General features: G+C 47.8%; 1 protein-coding gene across 1 annotated transcript in view; it reads right to left on the reverse strand.

The window, feature by feature from the left end:
* Positions 1 to 20,541, reverse strand: part of CACNA1C (calcium voltage-gated channel subunit alpha1 C) — a 626,645-nt gene that overhangs the window by 557,165 nt on the left and 48,939 nt on the right. The window contains 2 exon segments of the mRNA XM_036018449.1: positions 9,204 to 9,309; positions 13,721 to 14,042. Of these exon segments, the coding sequence (XP_035874342.1) occupies positions 9,204 to 9,309; positions 13,721 to 14,042 (428 nt within the window).

Genomic DNA, 20,541 nt, shown 5'->3' on the forward strand with positions numbered 1-20,541 from the left:
GGCCTGGAGCAAGTCAGCTCACTTCTCTGTGCCTCATTTTCCTCATCTTGAAAAAGGGATGATTTTAACAAAAACACAAGCCTCCTGGGGTTGTTGAGAGGGCTGAATGAGTTAGCACTGTGACACTCTTAGAACAGTGCCAACAGTGTGAGCACAGGCAATGTGAGTGTGGATGTTAATGCTGCTATCACCATTAGTCGGAGGGCATGGCTCTAACAGCCTCAATCACACAGAAACCAGCAAGAACAAAGGGGATAAATGGGGGGGGGGGGGGGGAAGGTTTCTGAGAAGCCAAAACCAATGTCATAAACTCCATAAATTAAAGCTAATGCACTTTATTCAAAAATGTGTCTCCTCAGTCTGAATCTATTTGCTCTTTGTTTTTAGAATCTATTTACTCTTACTTTGCATATAACTATAACAGATTTGGTGATCTTGTTTCCAAGCCCAAAGGAGAGAGGGAGCAGCGAGTTAAAGGGTCAGTACTGGTGCAGGCAGACCCTCCAGGTGTGACGTGTGACCATCATGTCCAAACAAGGTGCTGGGCCCATCAGGAGGTGAGGTACCTCCTCTCTCCCAGGGGCCTCACAGTATTACAGCAGGTTCAGTGGCTGAAATTTCTAATGATTGTGCTGCCCCAGAAAAAGGATGCAATGTGTTCAGAATTTCTCTTTTAATTATTCAGGTATTTGCATTTTATATTCTAGAAGATCTTTCTTCAAATATACTCAAAATAAAAGGAGCCTGGTACATGAAAGGGGTTCCATTACATAGAGTGTGACTATATACAGAACATTTCCTGTCCTGGCTGGTGTGGCTCAGTGGATTGAGCACCAGACTGCAAAGCAAAGGGTCTCTGGTTCGATTCCCACTCAGGGCACATGCCTGGGTTGCAGGCCAGGTCCCCAGTAGGGGGTGCATAGGAGACAACCACACATTGATGTTTCCCTCCCTCTCTCTCTCCCTCCCTTCTCCTCTCTCTAAAAATAAATAAAGTGTTAAAAAAAAAAGAACATTTCCCCCCAATACCAGTGGGTCAAGTGGAGCAAGAGGAATCACCATATTTAAACTTCAAAGTGCTACCTCCTCTCACCCCACCTGCTGGCAAATGTGGAGCAGACAATGGCTTCTCTGAAATATTTAATCAGGAAACACTGAGTAAAACCAATCCCCCAGGCACTCTAAGATCTACACAGATTAGAGGAAGCATAACTCTTACCACGGAGTTTGTGATCCCCTCTAAACACCAAGGTCCTGCTGCATCACCTGCTAGGCATTGCTGCTCTCCGTCACTGCACTGGCCTTGCAACCTCCCTTATCTGCCCAGCTCTGTCCTTTGTCTTATGGCCTCAGTCCTTATGGTATCTGTCTGTGGTTGCAACCCACTGCATCACTACAGCATATTCACCATAGTATGTTCCAAAGAATACCATTCTTCAAGCTGTCTGGGAGCAGCAGGGGCTGGAAAGCTTGTGCACACCCTGCCTGGTCCAGGGAGCCCTGGGGCACCTTCACACAGAGGGGGGCAGCTGCAGCATGATGGTTAAGAACACACACCTGGATACAATCGCCTGTATCTACATGACAGTGTCATCGCTTCACAGCAACGTTTACTGGGACAAACTGATTCACTCCATTCTGAGCTTCAGTGTCCTCATCTGCGTGTAACCCCATTTCATAGGGTTATGATATGCTTAACTGCATTAATATACGCAAAGCACTCAGGACAGTGTCTGCATAGAGAAAACTCATGAATCATGCTAGAGACTCTGAGAAGTCTTACAATAAAATAACCTGTTTAAATTTGGCTACCTCAGCATTTACCAAATTTATTTTGCAATACAGCCAAGTTTTTTAAAATATCTGTTAATACCTGCCACAGTGTGTTTAATCTTTGAAACGTTTTCACATCTACCTCATTCTACGCTCATAGCAACCCTACAGACACCAGAGAACAGAACCAATAGTCCAAGAAATGACTTCGTACAGTCCCAAGTTCCAAATACAACTTTGTCACTCACTCCCCAAGTCACTTTACTTCTATATATGATGGGATATTATGTCCTCATCTGAAACAAAGGTATACTACCCAGCAGGGTTCACTCATCCACCCACAAATTCACTCAACAAATATTTATAAGAGCCTGGCCTGTGCCAGTGACTGGTGGGAAACAGCAATGACCAAGAGGGGTAAATCCTCTACACTCAAGGAAACAAACAAATAGATAATATAATTTATTGTTGTGGGAATGAGGAATATTGTATGGAAAGCACTGACACCTGACAGTCCCTCAATAAAGGTCATTATTATGACTAAGCAGTTTTATTGATCCACTTGACAGAAGAGACACAAACACAGAGGTTAGGTGACTGACCTAGGACCACACATTTCGGGTCTTGCTTCCCAGGCCAGCACCTGCCACCTGGGCTCCAGAAGAGCTGTTATGACATACCCATGCCCAGGTCCCACCGAGACCAGTTCAATCAGAATCCCAGAGTGGGGATCTTACTCGGTTTCCCCAACCCATGATGTCAACCTAATTCTCTCATCTAAAAACACCCTCTACAGCTGCCTCTCCCATCCCTTCTCTCCCTCTCACCACCCAGCAGAGAGAATTAGCATAAGATGCAATAGCTGTGTGGTTTATAATCTGCAATTATCTCTTAGTGTATTTTATGACCCTAGTATTTCTGCAGTGTGTGTGTGCCTGGTGCATTAGGATGACACATACAAGAGAGCAACAATAAATTGTGTTTTGTTATGATCATTATCGCTGATGCATGAAAGCCCCACAAAGACTTCTGGCTCTCAGGCAAACCTGATGATAGAAGAAATCACAGCAGGATGATTAGGGACACCCCACTGGCATTTCTATTCACTTCTCACACAGGGGCTCTGACTTGGGGCTGCATGTGTCTCTCAGAGCCCGGTGGGCAGACCCCAGACTCATCTCAGAACTCATGGTGGTCCAAATGCAGGACCCCCTGGGAGGGTCTTCAATCCAGCACTGCCTGGGAGTGGGGGAACCTCATCTTCACAGTGCCTCCAGTGCACCCCCGCTCCCTGCACTATGAGTAGGATTGTTCCAGGCACAAAACACCGGTGGAGGAGAGTGGTGGGGTCCCCACGGGCCACCCAGAGCTCTCCCTTCAGGCTCATTTTTTGCCACAAATGCATGTCTGCTTCTCTCCCCATGTAGTAGCGAGACAGGGTAAGGTGTGCACAGACATGTGCCAGTCTTGCCAGATTAGAGTTGCCAGAAACAGGAGCTTTCCAGTCTCCTCTCCCACCCTCCTGAGACAAAAGCTGTCCTGAAGTGCCTCCAATCCTGACTTACCCCCAGGAACATGGCAGAGGATATGGGCTTTGAGTCCTAAAAGACAACACACATTAGCCTATGCCAGGCATTTTTTAAAGCATTTTACCTCTGTTAACTGGTTTAATCTTCACAACTTGACTATGATGCCCCTCTTATGTACTACCCCAATTTCGCAGCAAAACACACACACACACACACACACACACACACATTTATGGGGAAGTCTAACATCCTGCCTTCTTCTTAGCCTAGCTGGAGCACTGCCCCCTACATGAACTTACTCCCCTTGAGCTCTCTCCTCTTAGATGCCTAAGTTGAAGAAAAGCCAACCCCAAAACTACTCCTTCCCTTCTCTCCTCCACCTCCAGTTAAAGCCTGGCTCTTGCTCAGAAAGTACACAGCACTATCTTTGCACAAGGTCAGATGCCAAATATATTCTCTTAATATCTCACTCAAGCCAAGCCTTTGTGGACTTTGGGGTTTGCAGAGAACTAGGAGTCTTCCACACACACAATGAGGTCACTCTGCTCACAGAGTTGTTGAACAGACTTCATACAATTTACCTCCTGGGCACCAGCTACTGGTGGAAAGGGTTTACAGTTGCTGTATTATAAATGATGTACTGCAAAGTAGGTGGCATTGCCAATAACGAGACTGTGAATAATGAAGAAAGAAACATCATGTCACAGGCCAGTATAGGCTTCATTATGCTTCACTAGCATGAGGAGAAGCACAAAGATGATGGATTTGGGTGCACAAGTATGTGAGATGGAGCATAAAACAAACAGTTATGTAAATAATGAGGAAAAGATCTTTAAAAATTCTACACTGAAATGCTTTTCATCTCTTGAAAAGAGAAAAAAGCAAAGTGCTAGAAACATAAATAGGGACTGTAGTAAGCATGTGGAAGAAAAGAAAGCTATGAGAGAAAGCATGAGCCAAGGTAAGGACAGATGTGAGTCTGCAAGTGTGTGTGAAGACTCTTTCCTAATTCCAATGTGTGAGTGTGCTTTGCTGAGTAGATTATTCTTGAACCTAAAAGAGTGGGAAACCTCTGGGCAGCAGGCACACCTCACCTTTCTCCTGGAAAGAGCTGTGGTCAGACAAGGGCAGACTGGAGAGAGCTGAGTATGGACACGATGGCCACATTCGCAGTCCCCATTCTCAAAGAGCAGGCCTCCACCTCTGCGTCAGATGCACATGGGAACCCCTCAACAATGCAGACTCCCGGGGCCCACCCCAGACTCACAGGATGGAAATCTCTGGGGGCAGGGGCTGGGGATCTGCATTTTCACCAACTCTCTGTTCAATTCTTGTGCACTGAGGTTTGAGAACCACTGCTGTTGATGCATCAGCATCTCTCCTTTGCTGTTTCTCATAGCAGGACTCTGAAATAGCAATAATTTTTGGAAATGTAAAAGTACTATAAAACTAGTGGGGGAGCTCTCATGCTCCATTTTAGGGGTACTTAAATGATTTGGAGACCATGTTCTGGTGTAACAAGATGAATGTTTCAGCCACCGAAGCTCAACGAATACTCATTGTGCACCTGCTATTCCATGGCCTCAGTGATGCTGCAAATGCAGACAAATGTCCTCTCGTCCTACGCTGATGCAATTCAAATATGTCCTCCCATGTGAAGCCTTGGGAGGCTTCTCTTATGTCCTTCCCAACAGCAAAAAGAAAAAAAGCAGTGCTTTCTCCCTGATACCTGGGCCCCTTATAAGACCGTGTTTATCTTTCCTGTTAGACATAAGATATGCCTCTTGAAGTATCCCAAACATAGTGCCTGACTCTCAGCACGGATGTTTGCAAGACATCCTGGCACATACAACTGTGTGCCAAGAACATACTAGGGACTTCACTGTCTGCCTTACACTCTTCCCCAGGACCCTGTGATGGAACATCCTCTCCATCTAACAAGCTGGGGAACTGAGGCCAAGAAAGGCTAAGCAACTTTTGATTAAGATTCAGTTACAAAGTGGAGAAGCCAAGGTTTGAACCAATGTCTGCCCAACTCAAATTCTGCTCTATCCAAGAGGCCAGCAGCTCTCAAAACTGACTGACCATTAATACCCCACCACACCCCCACATTTGCCTCCACAATGAGGAATTTTTTAAATGTATATTCCTTGGCCATGTCCCAGAACTACTAAATTTGAATCAGAGCTACCAAAGCATGGGAGTCCATATGGCCCAAGCTTTCCATGTGGTTATAGTAATCAAACTGGTTTCAGCCATGAATGCATTGGTCCCTGGCCTCTTTATTGTAGAAAATTCTGGTCCAGGCTTTGGAAAGAGCTTATAGCTGGAAACATAAGTCTGGGAACAACTTACCTAGAAATGGAATGTAACACTGTGGAAGCAGCTGGGCTCACCAAAGGCAGAGTATAGAAAGAGAAAGTAAGAGGGCTAGGAGAGAACCCTAATAGAAATTCCCACAGAAGCAGAGAAAGAAGCTAGAAAAAACAGGGAAAAAATGGTGAGAGAGACAGGAGACTTAATAGTAATTCTGTCCCAAAGTCAGGGGATAAGAGTTTTGCAAAGGGATATTTAATCACAGAAGATGCTGCAGAGAGGAGGGAGAGGGGGGCCCAGACCATAACACTCATACTGGTTATGTCCGCGGAACAGAACAATATCCTGATCTGTAAGCTGATGTGGAGTTCACTTGGTTGTTTGTTACAGGTGTTTTCTAATACTGCTTGACTACTGTACTCCCCCATCCAGTTGGTCCCCCCATCCAGTCAGTGGCCTTCGCTGTCACAGGGAAGGTATGACACAGTCCAACAGCAGAGAACGGGAGTCAGACTGTGGCTTTGAAGTTTGAGAGTAGGTCAGGGCATTGACGACAGTCGGAAGACCACTGGAGGAGCCTCTTGGGGGACTCCGTGCAAAGGTCCCAAGATGGCAAACAGGAGAGTATCAGCAAAGAAACAAGAGTGAGTGAGACCCTGCAGGGTGTCCTTGCAAAAGGGCCCTTTGGATCTTCTCCACTCTCCATTCCCACAGTCTCAGAGAGACTGACAGAGAGATCTCGAGTCAGAGAGACCCTGAGTTGGCAAACAAGAGGCCACTCTGCCCACACAGATGAAGGACCAAGGCCCTTCTAAGGGACAAGGCCATCTTAACAGTGTGGACTGACCATGCCAAGAGCCCCACAATGCAGGGGCCCTAGAGAAGTCCCCAGGACTAAGCCAGAACTCCAGGGAAGGGGCTGAGGGCCCCACATTACAGAGATGAGGCTTATGCCACCGAGCCAAATGAAGGCTCAAATCAGACATTTTGTTCAGTTATAGGAAAGTAAAAACAAGTTACATTTCTTTCCCTCCTGAGTTTGCCAACTGAGATCCATATCTATTACATTCCAGAGATGGGGATGGAAGGCAGAGAGCAAGGAGCTGAGGAGAGAGAAAAACCAAACTGGCAGAGGTAGCAAGTGTAGCCTCTTCCTCAGAAAAAAAAAATTTTCTTATTTGTGTATGCATCCATCAAAGGAAAGGAAGTTCAAGGACAGAGCTAGCAGAATAGGGTGCTGCGTGTGTGCATGTGTGTTTCAGATGGAAGAACCTTGATTATGCTTCCTTAATTTAGTAAATCATTGCCCAACACATGGCTTAAAAGAGGTAGGAATTGCCTCAGCAACTAGAAGCCCCTTTTCAAACTCCCATACTCTCTTCTGCACCCACCAATTCCTAGTGCAATGTCACCAACAATGTTCACTGCCTGTCCCCACCACCTCTCTCCCTTCATCTACCTCACCCTTCATCTGGAAGGAAGAGAGGAGCCAAAGGTAACACAAGCCTGCCACTTGAAAAGCTTGGGCTTGCATGCTGATGTTATTCTAAAAAAAAAAAAAAACAACTTTACTGAGGTATAATTTACATATCATAAAATTCACCCATTCTAAATATGGTTCAATTACTTTTAGTAAAGTTGTTCAGTTGTGCAACCATCACCACCATCCAGTTTTAGAATACTTCCATTACTCTGTGATGTGATTTAAAAAACTATAGTCCTACCCTGGCTGGGTGGCTCAGTTGGTTGGAGCATTGTCCCATACACCAAAAGGTTATGGATTTGATTCCCGGTCAGAGCACATACCTAGGTTTTGGGTTTGATCCCTGGTCAGGGTGTGTATGAGAGGCAACCAGTCAATGTTTCTCTCCCACATCGATGTTTCTCTCCCTCCCCCTTCCTCTATAAATAAATAAACATATTCTTGTGTGAGGATTTAAAAAAATGTTCCCTACAGCATTCTCCATACCTGACAACCTCACTCTAGCTCCAGAGTAATCCAGCATAACCGTTACTCTCCGGCCAGACCCTCTGCTTCCGGAGGCAGAGGGTTCGTGGATCTGCCAGCCCTGGCTTCCCTCTGCTGCAGCTCCCTGGTGGCCCTGCCAACCCTCCTGGGAACTCTGGGGTGCAGGCAGTTACGTGGCCATCTCTGGAGCCTGAGACAAAACCAAACTCCTTTACCTACTTTCAGCACTGCTTCTGCCTAGAGTAGACCCAAAACTTCACTGCCTTCAGAACAACACATGGATTCTTTTTTTTTTTTTTTAGTTGCAGATTAACTGCTAAACTGTAAGCATTTTGGAGGATCATGGTGGGGGAGACTGGAGGCACGTAAGATGTAGTATCACCAGTGGAAGGAGTGCCTGCTTTTCCAGCAGCCATTTGGGAGATGCTTTGCTTACATTTATTTTAACAGAGTAAAAATTCTTTGCCTGTTAAGAGATGAGGTCGTACCTCAGAAGGCTATGTGGACTACAGCTAATGCTCTCCCTGCTGACTCCAGCCACGTCATTGCTCCCTGCTCACTGGCCTGCTGTGGTGCCCAACACACAGCCACAGCCAAGCCGTAAGACACGGAGCCTGGCTCCCACCAGACACCTTACCCAATGTGGGCTAACTGGGAGACTGGGGAAATGGCAGAGAAGTTTAAAGCATGCATCAGACTTACTTGCTGAAGGGGCCAAAGTAAATGTCAAAGGATAAAAGGCAATAGATTACACCCATGAAGTCAGCAGCAGCTGGCAACAATGGAAAGGAGAACTTGTAACCTTACTGCTTCTGTCAGAAAGGAACTCGATCGACAGTCTCGTCTTGCTGATCAAGGGAAGGTGCTGGCAACACGGGAAGACGGGACTCACGGAGTGAGAGTGTCTCTACGGGGGGAGGCGAGACAGATTTTCCCCAAGTGCCACAGGGTTGCCAGCCGCATTCCAGAGCTCGATTCCTCCCATGCCCAGATGGAGCAAAGGCCTCTGTAATGACTTCACGCTCGGCCAAAAGTAAACACTCTCCACGCTTTTTCCATGGACAGATTCTAACCCCAAATTGCCAGCACTGGCCTCCAACAGTCCAAATGGAAAGCTGCCTTTCCCAAGAAAATAAGAACTTTTTAACTAAGTAATATATCTTGGCTGCAAAAGCAAACTTTCCTAAAAGCTTCCTAGAAATTATTTATCATGCAACCATGCTGCGGACTACCTGACGAAGCCCTACGAACGAACAAAGGCACCTAAAAAACAACAAATGGTCAGAGAATAAAAGCTCACTCTGCAATCCCCTGCCCAGCAACGCAGGCTGCACGTGGCAGCACCCAGAAGACCTGCTACACACACACTCACACTCCCACCCAGGGCACACTACCACCTCGTTGGAGTAGTCTTTCTGAAAACAAGTTGTGATAAAACAGGTGTTGGGTCGAATGAATAGCGGGACAGCCCCAAGATGCGAGCGCAGCGGCGCTGCTATACACGCCTCGCACACGTCTTCACACATGTCTCCCTGCTCTCTCACATTCCAACGTGAAGCCGCGCAGTTCAAGTCGGTCCTCTGCCGAAAAGCACAGACTTGGGACGGTGGACTTACCAGGTTGGAATTGGTGGCGTTGGAGTCATCTTCTGGAAAGGGAATATAGATCGCTAAGGCCACACAATTGGCAAAAATAGTCAGTAAAATAATGATTTCAAATGGTCTGAGGAAGGGAGTTAAGGAAGTTAATGTTGCAGAAAGCACAAGTGAAACAAACATACATATATGTTTTTAAATGAATCAAAGACTCATAAGAATCTTGTTTAAACAATACATTCCAAACCCCTTGTATTCTGAAAAGAAACATATGCCTTTTTAAGTACTTCTAATGGGTCCCCGCCAAAATTTTTCCTAATATGTCAAAAGCAGTGGAGGCCAGTCGCGTGCCAGAGTAAACACAGATTTCTAAAAACTTTTTTTCCCCTCTTGTGTTTATTTAGATTGCACTGGAGTTCATTCCCCTCATGTGTGCTCAGGTTGCTTTCAAAGAGCAGGGCCAGCTACGGCCAGGCCCCGAGCGCCCCAGGCACCCCTCTCCAGTGGGTGGGTACGTGCTGCCACCAGCGACAGTGCTGCTTGGGGTGGGAGAGGCCGGACAGAGGGGGACTGGAGGCAGAAACTAGACTTTTAAGATTTTTCATTTGAAATTTGGAGATTTTATTTTTAATCTTTTAATTTGAAGTTTAGAGTGCTTTTTTCCCCTTTCTGCCTTAGTCCCTGACAGCTTCCAGAGAACCTAAGATGGCCAGGGCCTCGGGACCCCCAAGAGCACAGGAGCAGGTGTGCTGTGCATCTAGGGTAGGACAGCCACCTTGTCTTTAGGGCACAGCTCCACGCAGGATGCCTAAAACCTCTCCAGGCTCTGGCGGCCCTGCCTCCCGCAGGCGAGGCTTATGTTCTAGGCCCTCTGCCCTCAGTATATGTGCCGGGATCTAGCGGGATGAGGCCTGCTCTCTGGCAGCAGTGCACTTGGGGAGGATGCTGTGCCTGAATTTATTTATCAAAACAGGGTGGAACACAATGTCAAGAGGGAAACGAGCTCATGGGATACCACCCCTTCCACCCAGCACCCACAACTGAAGACCAGAAAGGGGAAGCTTCAGAGGAAGCTCCCAGCTGATGCTCTTCCAGCCCCACCTCCCCCAACCCCTTTTAGGCTAGTCCATCGAACTTGACAGGGAGAAGAGGAAGAGGATGCAGATTCTTGGGAGAAGGAACCAGCTTCATCTCCCAGGACACAAAACCCATAATCACCAAGTTAACAAATCTTGGAGCAGGGAGAGACTTAAAGATCAGGTAGTCTAAACCTCTGAGGCCCAGAGAGCCTATAAAAGTTTCCTAAGACCCCACAGCAGGTCCTGACCAGCCAGGACTAACATTCCCCTGTCAGAGATGGCCTCTGATCTCTGAGCCTGGAAGGAATCTTAATGATTATCTAGTCCAGGCTTCCCTGCCAGTGTGCTGGTTATTGATCCCCCATGGCCCCATGAGTGTAGCTGAAGGTCCATTCACTGAGCATGCCTCATGAAGGTTGCTATTTTCTATGTGCCTTGGCATCAGGAATAAGGCACACAGTGGGCCTGCCCAACCTTCCAGCTTGACAAACATAGAAAATAAAACAATCTCTCCCAGATCCCAAGCTGGCAAACAGCAGAGCCAGGACCAGAATCAGACCTACTGACTCATCTTTTCCAACACACCCGCTGCCCCTTGAGTTAGCCAAGGAACAAGTGATGATGATGATGATGACAATGGTGATGGTAACACTAAGGGCACAGCTAATATTTACTGAGAACTTATTCTGTGCCAAACACTGTTCTAACTGCTCTACACAAACACCCTGAGTAGAACATACAATTGTTGTCTCCATTTTTAAGTGAAAGGTTGAAGGTTAACCTGTCCAAGGTCACAAGATCGTGGAAGGGTAGGATTCAAACCCAGAAAGCCTGGCTCCACAGTCTGGGCTTGTGAGGACATTTCTACAGTGATCTATCCTGAAGTTATCCTGATGCATTTTAAGGAAGCTGGTTCTTTTAGCCCTCCTACCACATGCCCCTTCCCCTCCTCCTTAGGAGAATGGTATTCAGTCCAAAGACTGACCAATTTCATTCCAATAACCTGATCCTCTGTGCTCCCCCATCAGGGCAAGGAAGGACACATTAACTCGACTGAGCCAGGCTTCACACATTCAGTCCTCAAAATGTCAGCTCGGCTGCTCACCAAAGTGGGTGAGGGCCACAGTTGGGGTGTTTCTTGCATTGTAAGTTCCACCTCCTCCCCTATTCAGGCTATCCATCCATCACCTTATGCTAAAAGTACAGACTAAAGCTGGGGGAGATGATGAGTAAAGAAACCAATCAAGCAGATAAGAAAAGCCATCAGCTGCAGTGGACCAGGTAGGCCCTGGGAGTGTTCTGTCACCCCGGGAAAACCAGACCAATTTTTAAACTGCTACCTCTTCTTAATGACAGTGTCAGATTCCACTCTTTCGAGAACACTGGCTGGCTAGTACACCAGGCCGTCTCCTTACCTGTCAGCTACCCCTCAAAGGCAATCTGGGAATGCCACCCACCAGCACTGCAAGGCTGGGTCTCCTTCCTCTCCCCTCAATGGAGGACACATTCCCTAGGAGGGTGGCTGCAGCACCCCTCTGCCCAAGTGTGTGAGGGCAGTGCAGAGAGGTGGCTGTGGCCCCCGGCAGGCACACTGGGCAACTGCCTTGTTAACACGGCCACTGACTCCTGCGTTTCCTGACCAGTTTCCATGGACAGTGCCTCACACACTTCCATTAGGAAGCCCTGGCCCTTCCATTCCTCCCCCACCTCCCCTGTGTATTACTGTCACCTCCCTCTCTTCCCTACTTCCCAGGCTTTGTATGTCACTCACTCAGGGACCCATCTGTCCCAGGAGATTAACTAGTACTCATGGAACATGTCTCCTAAGGGAGATTTAATACTTTGGGAGCCAACTGCGGAAACTGAAGCTCCAGGGGTTCAGGTGCCAGGGCCACAAGGGGATGGGTGTTCAGGCCCCAGACCCAGGATCCACTGTGCACTAAGTGGGGCTGGATGGCATCCCCTGAACATCCACCCTAGTGCCTCTTCTGTGCTATGGGCGCACAGGGTGTGGGGAGTGCATAGATTTGGGAGTTGGGGCACCTAGGTTTGAAGCCCCACTGTCAGTTGCCAGCTGTGTGATCTGGGCAAGTTCTGCAGCTTCTCCAGGCCTCAGTATCCCCTGTCTCGGAAGGCCTGACAGGCAGGGTCCCCAGCCCTCCCACTCCACAGTTCTGAGTGAGCAGCTATGACAGTGGCCTGCTAGGGCCATGCGAACTGAGCTCTCACCGTCATCTGGGAACCAGGACCATACTTGGCACTCAGGACAGACTAGCCTGCTCTGGAGAAGCCACTTGGCTTGAACTGTATTCTCCCAAAGTTACTTTTGAGTTGAGGGGTTCAAACATTGATAGAGCTAACATTTCCTGCTGAGAAAAAGGTTTCTTTTCTCCCCAAGACATCTTCTTTGACCTTTCAACCACTACCCAAGACTTCTAAATCTTTCCACTGAAACTCATGAATGGAACCTAACACCCCCATCCTGAACTTTCAGAGCCACTGTAGCCCTGTCTGAATGAATGCTCACTAAAAAATTGCCCCACATTAAGTCCCAGGGTTCTAGTCCTGTCTGACACTGACCATATGACCTAGAGAGTTGCTCCTGTGGGACTCAATTTCATCACCAGGGAAAGTCAGGGATAGACCTACTGATACTTAAGGTCCTTGCCATCTCTATCCACAATTCACATGATGTCAAGGGGCCTGTAATTCCACAGTGAGAGCCCCACCTTTCAAAACTATCTTCTCTCAAGGGCCTAGTCACTGGTTTCCATACAAAGCGGATCTGTGTTTAATAATGCAGGCCAGTGTTCTCACTTTGGCTGCACATTAGAATCACCTGGAGAGTTTTAAAATATGCCTGGGTGGAGCTCAGGCACCTGTGTATTATTACAATTTTCCAGGTGATGCTAAGGTGCAGCTCAGGCTGAGAACCACTGTTCCAGGTCCTTGAACCAAGACCTGGAGTCACTGACCACCACTGTCTTGAATTTCCTAGGCTCCTTCACCCTCGAGTGAAGGAGGTCATCACATCGTGCCAGTGCCGTGAAGTGGAAGGAAGGTTATGGGGCAGCAGCACAAAGCCACCAGTAACCCAATACACCAGTGGGTCCCTGGGCAGGCTCAGCTGAGTAAGAGGATATGTCATAACCTGTTAGGTTCATTTTCTCAAATATTGCTTATTATATGAAAAAAGAAAAAGAAAAGAAACAAACACCTAGGGAGCTTGTTACATGAGTAGATTCCCAGAGCCTATCCCCAGAGATTCTGATTCATCAAGTCTGGAGCAGCACCTAGAACTCTGTATTTTAACAGGTCCCAGCAGATGCAGTGGGTCTGATAACCACTTTACAGGCTCAGCAGGGACAACACAGCTCCCTGGCCAGTAGGCCATGGGGAGCTGGCCCCACTGGGGCTCCAGGAATGCACACCCTGCCCAGACCAGGGCACAAAGGATATTTCCATTCGACAATGCTGATGCACGCCCTCCGGATGGGGTTCTTCAGAGTGAGGCAGAGCAGGGCACGTGGCGGGCGTGTGGCAGTAGTGCTGCCCTGCTTCTTGGGTTTCCCATACTGCTGCCGCTTCCGCTGTGTGGAGCTGACCGTGGAGATGGTCGCATTGCCAGCACTTCCCATCAGCTTGGCCTGCCGGGCCGCATCAATGGCTGCCTGCCAGGACAAGGCTGCCCCTGGGGTGGGGATGTGCTCGGGGACAAGCCCTGCCGCTGCATTGGCATTCATGTTGGCATGAGCTGGGCGCGGGCTCCCATAGTTGGAACCTGTAGGAGAGGACAGAGGACAACAGTCACCAGGGAGAAAACAGGAAAGCCTGTAATAAGCTCTGTATCCCAGTTTCACAATTACTTAAAAACCTTATATCAAACTGTTGCAGTCTGGAGGAGGCACATGGAAACACTAGTGTGTGATGCTGAAAAAAAAGTCAGGAAATCTGTTCTAGCCCTGGTTCAGCTGTATGACCTTGTGAATGTCACTTCCCTGCTCTGGTCCCACTGCCTAATTCCCAGCAGATAAGACATGAGATGTGTGCATTACAACATGCATGGACCTCAGAAACAGCACTAGAAAGGCAGAATACAGAAAAAGATAAACACACAATGCGGTATGTATAAATTACAATACATTTATATAAGAATACACCAAGGGGGAGGGTGGAAACGAGGGAGGTGGGTTTGGAGGGGGTGCGGGGGAGTAGGGAGAAAATACAGACAACTGTAATTGAACAACAATAAAATAATTTAAATTTTAAAAAGAAAATGGAAAAAATAATACATAACTAAAATGATATCCATTAAAGAGAATAGAATGATTGTTTAAGGAAGGTTAGAAAAATGGGAGGAAGATACTGAGATAAAAAGGAAAAATGAATGAAGTGAATAAGAAAGCCATTACATGAATCAATAATGGCAAGTGCACAATGAATTGAAGAGTATGATTCACTCAAATCTCTGCACTTCAGATCCAAAAAATAAAAATAAGTATAATACAATGATGGGGTCAGACCAAAGCAAGGTTACACCCAGGTACCTCAAACCCATCAGGGCACTGAGTGCTGGTTTAACAGGAGTTGGTGCAGGGCATATAGTTTTAAATCATGTCAGCCAATTCTTTGACATTCACCTCCCCTTGAGAAATAGGATCTATACCCTCTCCTCCTGAAATGGGGTTGGCCTGTGGCAACTGTTTTGACCAATAAAGTACAGCAAAAGTGATGGTAATGTTGCATCCACCAACTCTTTGGCCCTAGGGGAAGCCAAACACCCCACGAGCAGCCTGGTGGCCCTAAGAAAGCCCATCAGCCCAACATGGAGAGACTGCACTCAGAGAGACAGACACCCAGCCAGCCCCCAGCTGCTCTGGTCACCATCTGACTGCAACCGCGTGAAAGACACCAAGCCAGAACCACCTAGCCAAGCCCTCCCTGTGGCGGGGCTGACAAGGTGGGGTAGAAAGAGAGACTGTAGGAAGGAAACCTGAGCGGGAACCAGTGAAATCCAGAGGAGGGACATCTGCAGTGCTCTGGTTTAAAGGCAACCAGAGCCTTCAAGACTGGCCCCAAGACCCCACAATACTCAGTCTCATCAGCCTGATGCCTCCCCCAGAATCCTACAAGGTTTGCCAAGTAATCAGCTCAGCCTGAACCCAAACTTGAATGGCCTCAGAACAGAAGCGTGCCTTTGAGACCTGTCAACTGCTCAGGTGCCTCAGGATCAAGAGAGGCAGCTGGGAATGGGGTGCTACTGTAGGTAGATTGCCCAGCATCGGGATGCCATGTCCAGTTGCCTGGAAGATGGCGGCTGGAACAGGCAGACCAGCTGCACAGGCATCACTTCCAAGTCCCCCCACTGACACCCTCCCTCTGCTCAGTATATATAAGTTCCTTCCAGGGAGCTGCTGAGCCCTTACCTCTCTTCACTGAAACTCACCAGTACTCAGATGAACACTTGGCACCTTACCAGCCAGCCAGCTCTCCCCAGCTCTTATCTGAAGCTAATTCTTCTATGTTTGACTTTAAGATAACTTTCGCTCCCAGCATGCCCTGCTTTCTGGGCCCTCTCATCCCCACCACCAGCCTTGTCCTCCACTCCACAGGGACCAGTTCAGAGATAAACACATGACACAGCTCAGCCAGTGAGAACATTTTCACCCAGAGAATGCCTGTCCTAGAGACAGACCCTAACAATGTCATTGGGCCCCTGCATCTAGCCATGCCTGATGATGACAGCCTTACCCTGAACTTTCTGCTTTTAGTATTTAAGTAACAGCTTAAGCTAATTTGAATTAGGTTTCTGTCCCTGACAATGAAAAATGGCCTAATATGCTTGCTCAGTGCCACAAAGCTTGAATCTGGCTCGGGTGTCATTTCTGCCAGATTCCAAAGTCTATGTTCTTTCCATCATCACACCAGTGACAGGCAATAAGTCCGCACTCTCATACCAATTGATTGGCACCACTGTCCAAAATGCTGTACCTAAAGGATTCTGAGACTTTTCCGAGTACAACAGGAAAGCATATCATGATAGATTAGTGATGTCTGCATGGGCACCAAGGGTAAGAAGTGGTATCACAGATGCCACATATTCACCACCCTGTGTGATACCAAGATGAGCACATTAGTTCTTCATTAATACCAACTGGTACACTGACAGTTGCCTCCTCACTATTACCCTATAGCACTAGAGCCCCACCACCGCCCCCTAAGGACTGGTAAACTGCCTCTTTGCTGTACTCAATCCATGGCTGTGTTCTCACCATGATACTGACTCCCTTCTCACCGTATGTTTGCCCTCTGCCTTCCCTCCGCCCTCTCTCTGTCCAGCTGCTCCAGGCAGCTGCCACACCCCCAGGGGTAAAGTATATTAAAAAGAACGTGAGAATCATGGAGAACCCAACACTTCCTAGGAAAAGTCTCATCTTCTACATACATCTCTACACTCACCTACACATAGAGCAAGCAAGGAAGACCCCAAGAAGGCTGGGCCTTCACCTTTCTTATAAGACCCCCAAAGGAAAAAATTAGGGGAGATGATTTACATTAACAAAGGCACCTGAAGCAGAAGAACTGCTTTAATAACCAGCGAACAGGAGTATCTCCATTTAACACATGAGAAAACAAAGAAGCATATGACTCATTAAAGGAAACCAAGTGAGACAATGGAAGATTTCTGCAGCACACACAGAACTCACAGTTAAATGCCAGACTACACTCTGCCTCCTCAGGTCTCACACATACAGTCCACATGCACACACATGTGTGTGCTCTCATACCTGGCCACAAGCAAAGCACACACCGCCTACTGGTTTATGGGCCTTGAGATTGAAGAGGCTGCATTTCTGACCCCAAGAACATCCTTTACATTTATATGATCTTCATGGGACAGCATCAGCTACATGAACAGTCCCTTTAGCAGCCCTGGGCACCTTTGGGATGAATGAAAGTGGAAGGTGGCCCTGTTCCTATTTGCTGCACTGGAGTGACTGAGCCCAACCTTATCTCTTGTCTTTTTCTTTTTTATTGTTGTTCAAGTACAGTTGGGTTCACCAGACTGGGCTGCAACTGTCATTGTGTTGATTCAATCTGTGGTATGTCCTTTTTCCTTCCTGGGCTCCCTGTTAGGCACTGGCAATGCTTAAGAAACTATTTTATTCTTGGAGTGACTTCTCCTCTTCCCCACCTACATAAAATCAGCCATGTCTCCACTGTCAGCCTTTCCAGACCCCAACTGGCTCCTCAACAAGTTCTCAACACTTCACACCTTCCAACTGTCTTCACACTCTAATCACTGTACTCACCCCCAAGTACTGTTCATTACCCTCTCTCACACTACTTGCTAGTACCAAAACCCAAGGAGTATTTTGACAATGCTAGGAAAAAAGGCAGAAAGCACCAGTGCAAGAGCATGTCCATGGCCTTGGAAAGGCTGTATGTGGGGTGGGGAGCCCACAGCTTCTGAGCACTAAATGGCCAGGGCTGCACAGAGCCAAGAGGAGTAGGCTGCCTTCTGAGCCACCCCACGCCATGCATGACCTCATTTCCATTGTGAACCGTTCCCAGAGCACAAGGACCTCTCTGAAGCACACCATCTGGAGAAAGCACATACGAATAAGCCTGTGGGGGAAAATGGAATGTCAACCTCTCCCTCGCTGGAGGACAAGGAAACAGTCTTCAGTATTTGGTCCTGGCAGGTCTGAGCACTGCTGCAGCCCTGTGACACAATCAAGGGCACTGCCACACAAAGCCACACACAGGTGAGCCAGGCACAGCCCCTCAAGGCTACTCCACTCGTGCTGTACTCCGAGGCCCAGCTTGGCCTCCCCTTCTCCAAAGCAGTTTTCCCACCAGGCTAAAGGCTCTGTGTGTACTACCAGGTCCCCCTTGACAAGGAGGCACAACTCTCCAAAAATCCCAAGAATGGAAACACTCCATCTCAGGCTCAACATTTTTAAATCCAGAGCAGTGCCACAGAGGAAAGGCAAGCAGTATTGTGTCCCTGATGGCTTTTGTTAGCACAAAATAAACCACCCAATGCAAAGAGACCAATTTTCAAATTATAAAGCTAATTCAAAGCTCTGATTCCTGGTTGCCAGCTGAAAAGACGCCACTTTTAAAGGCTGCTCTGGCTCCTGCCTTACTAGACTATTTCCACTGATGCTCTCATCCCTGAACGAGCCCCAGCGCAGCAGCTCAGAAAATCAGGCCCCACACAAACAGGTGGGTGCCCACAGCAGCGATCCCTTTCTCGTACTTATGAAAATGACTCCCATTTGTCAAATGGCTGAGCTCCCCTGAAGACAGCAGCAGCTCCCTCCTCCCACACATAGAAGCTGCTGCTTCTCCAAGCAAACAGGATGAGAGCAAGACCCCAGCACAAACTTGTCAGCTGCAGGTCATTCTGCTCCGCAAAGTCCATGGAGGAGTCCAAGTCAGGAGGCAGTGGCTTATGCTTCCTTGGTACCCAACTCCCTTCTGGGATAAGGGGCAGTGCTGAGGGCCTAGCAGGTGTTCAGTGATGAAAGGTAAATTTTTTTCCCTTTAATCCACCTCTATCCAAGCACTTGATCCAAGGCCACACCCCAGAAGATGCTCAATATCTTTTTGCCAGTGACTGTACTGGCAGTGATGACATGATAAAGATGAAGGTGAACATCAGGTAGACTTCAGCAACACTGTGAGAGTCAGCCTGTCTATGCCCTCAGGAATGGGCTCATTGAGGCCCTTGCACTAACTTCTTAGATGTGGTAGTGGGGGAGAATATCTGAGAACAGAGGTTGTGAGCAGTGACTTCCACCTCCCATGCCACCTCCCTTGAGCAGGCCACTGTCCATTTCTTGCCCAGAACATTGCAGTGGCCCCCTGACATTTCTCTCATTTCTCTTGCCTATCCCCAATCCAATCTCCATGCAGCAGCCAGAGTGACCTTTCAGAAATAAAAAACATAAATCAGGCCCTGTCATTCTCTTAGTTGAATCTCTTCAAAATCCAGACTGTACGTGATTTATGAAGCCTGTGTAGGTTGGCCCTGGCCCACTTCTCTGAGCTCATCTCATCTGTCTCTTGGCTGGTCTCATGCACCCCTAACATACTGGCCTCACTTCACCCCTCACACATGCTCAGTTCTTGTCCACCATTGTACCTTTGCACATACTGAACATGTCATTCCCACTGCTCTTTGCTTGGTGATTCCTTCTCACACTTCAGGTTGGGGCTTAAATGATTCCTTCTCAAAACCTCCAACCCTGCCTCTGCACTCTCGGTCAGTGGAGCTCAAACACTGGCTGCCAGTGTGCTTCCCATCTCCCTGCTCCAGTCTACCCTTCAAGAGAGATCCCAAACCCCCAGCATCATAAAGGGAACCCCAGTTAGGCACATGTGTGGAAAAAGGCACTGCCTCCCTCAGTTCCTTCAGATATGCACAAAGGAGATTACTACCAATGATCAGTCTTTGTTCACACAACTACAACCAAGACTGACCTACAAAGAGCAAGAAATAGCAGTTCATCCCTGGAAAGGAGAGAGCTGCACATGCATTTCTCCTAAAGCCCTGCCCATCCTCTCACTTTGTAATCCCTACACTGGAAAGGAAATGCTTTCACTCAAGCCAGGTTTCAACCAAAGATCTCTGCAAAAACCCACTTGGCTCTTGCTGTCTGTCATCTCATTGTAATGACAGGGGCCTACATTCCCTTTAAGAGTGGAGCAGCCAACCTGAAACAGCAACTACATTTTCTCTGCCCATTAAAGGCCAAAACTAGAAAACAGGAGGCCATTAATCTTCTCTATCTAGTGTATTACAAAGATAGCCAGGAAACTCACACAGGGAAGATACTGTGTCTTGGACTCAGAAGATAACCCAAGGCCCTGTAATTTCAAGCCCAGCTGTGCTCATCCTGAGAAGAATCAAGTTGGGCTCAGCACCATGTGGCAGATATAGTGGACTGGTGGACTAACTGAGAAGCTCTTCTGCTGTGCCTTCCTGTCCTGCAGAGGCGAGAGAGCTAAAAACAACAATCTCCAGTCTCCCTGTAGCTGGACTTCCTGATGTGACTATGGGGTTGGCCAACTCCAGAACTGAACAGAAATTAAGTCAGGTGGGGAGGGTATCTCTTTCGCTACTACAGGACCAGCAAGGTCCTGGCAATGGCTTCCTGATCCTGGAACCTGGATGAGATGATGTGATCCTAGAGTCTGTGACTGGTACAGCAACTTCCAGATGCCCCAGCTTTCCAATTCTTCCCAAGTCCCAGTCCTCTCAGTGGACC

This window comes from Phyllostomus discolor, chromosome 2 (assembly GCF_004126475.2).
Source record: "Phyllostomus discolor isolate MPI-MPIP mPhyDis1 chromosome 2, mPhyDis1.pri.v3, whole genome shotgun sequence".
In the NCBI taxonomy this organism is placed as follows: domain Eukaryota; kingdom Metazoa; phylum Chordata; class Mammalia; order Chiroptera; family Phyllostomidae; genus Phyllostomus; species Phyllostomus discolor.